Source organism: Propithecus coquereli, unplaced genomic scaffold (assembly GCF_000956105.1).
Source record: "Propithecus coquereli isolate 6110/MARCELLA unplaced genomic scaffold, Pcoq_1.0 Scaffold34, whole genome shotgun sequence".
Lineage (NCBI taxonomy): Eukaryota > Metazoa > Chordata > Mammalia > Primates > Indriidae > Propithecus > Propithecus coquereli.
Window position 1 is genome coordinate 7,826,557 of NW_012149063.1, and position 1,369 is coordinate 7,827,925.

General features: G+C 31.4%; 1 protein-coding gene across 3 annotated transcripts in view; it reads right to left on the reverse strand.

The window, feature by feature from the left end:
- The window catches only part of ATF2 (activating transcription factor 2), a 107,729-nt gene that overhangs the window by 19,264 nt on the left and 87,096 nt on the right, over positions 1–1,369 (reverse strand). For all 3 annotated transcript variants that reach the window (XM_012650752.1, XM_012650750.1, XM_012650751.1), the window contains one exon: positions 814–1,020. In XM_012650752.1, the coding sequence (XP_012506206.1) occupies positions 814–1,020 (207 nt within the window). The remainder of the gene's footprint in view (positions 1–813; positions 1,021–1,369) is intronic.

Below are 1,369 nucleotides of genomic sequence, written 5' to 3' on the forward strand. Positions count from 1 at the left end.
ACTGCAATTCGTTAACATAAATTTTCTTGTTGATGTTCATCACTTTGTATTTAAAAGATTTTACTGGAGAATATTCACAATGTTAAAAAACAAAAATAACAAAAACAAAAGGAAGGAAGAAAAAACTGAAAGGAAACAGGTTTAGTGCTGCCTGATACTGTCACTGGAAATCTTACCAAAGACTGAACTGGGAAGGAGCCTTAGAACCTTTATACTCCATAAAGTTCTAAGAAATATATCTGAGGCACACTGGCAGGACAACATGAAATGATTTGTACTGCCACTGGCCATACTGCACCTGTTCTGTGGATAATTAGTGTCCTTTAGTTTCCAAAGCTGTCAATCTGGCACCTTTCACAAGCACTATATTCACATTAAATAAAACAAAACAAGTTTATAATTCAAAGAATGAAAGAATTTAAAAATAAAGACTGATACCAAGCAACTTTACAGTTGTGATATAAACCAAAAAAATAGACAATAAAAGTGAAATATCAGGTGATATTTTTAAATTTTCAAATTCCTTGTTTGGACTTTATATCATAACTTTATCAAGTTCAAACCAGACAGTTTAGGCACTTTGTACTACACAGGTAAACACTTATACTTTAAAATTCTTCATTGATTCCATGTTGAAAGGTTTTGTATTACTTCACCTTAGCATTCAAGCAGATTTACAAAACTATGATTCCATACACACCCAATATTATGTCCCAAAATGTCTGGATGGCCAACTAGAAAAATAGGAAAAAGCTATGTTCACAATTATTAAAAAGAAATAAATAAAACAAAATTCACATATATGTACCCTACCTGCAGTTGACCATTTAGTGAACTCAAGTCTTCTGCTTTTTTCTCTAAAGACTGAACCCAAACTTTCCTTTTTTGTCGGCATCTTGAAGCTGCTGCTCTATTTCGCTCTAAAAACTTTCTCCTTTTTTCATCAGGATCTTCATTAGCTGCTCTTCTTCGACGACCACTTGTATTTTGGGTCTGGGGAGTTGTGTGAGCTGGAGAAGCCTATAATAAACACGGATGGAAGCTTGTTATATTTTTTTCTAGTGAGTGAATTAACATAAGGCAGTTAAGAATGTCAAAGGAGGAGAGCTATTATTTTCTAAGTCTTGTTGAATATATCAGTATTTTTAGGAAACATGAAAATCACTCTGTGGTTTAACTTCTTCCTTGAAATAAATGAGCTATGCTATACAAAATTCTCACTAATGCAATGTTATAGTTAATGGTATTCTTTATAAAGTATGTATAGTATTTTCATTTATGTAGAAATAATATGAAAAAACTAAAAGTACAATACAAATGATCATGCATAGATCTATTATTTTTCCAAGTGTATTTTTTTTTTTTTTTT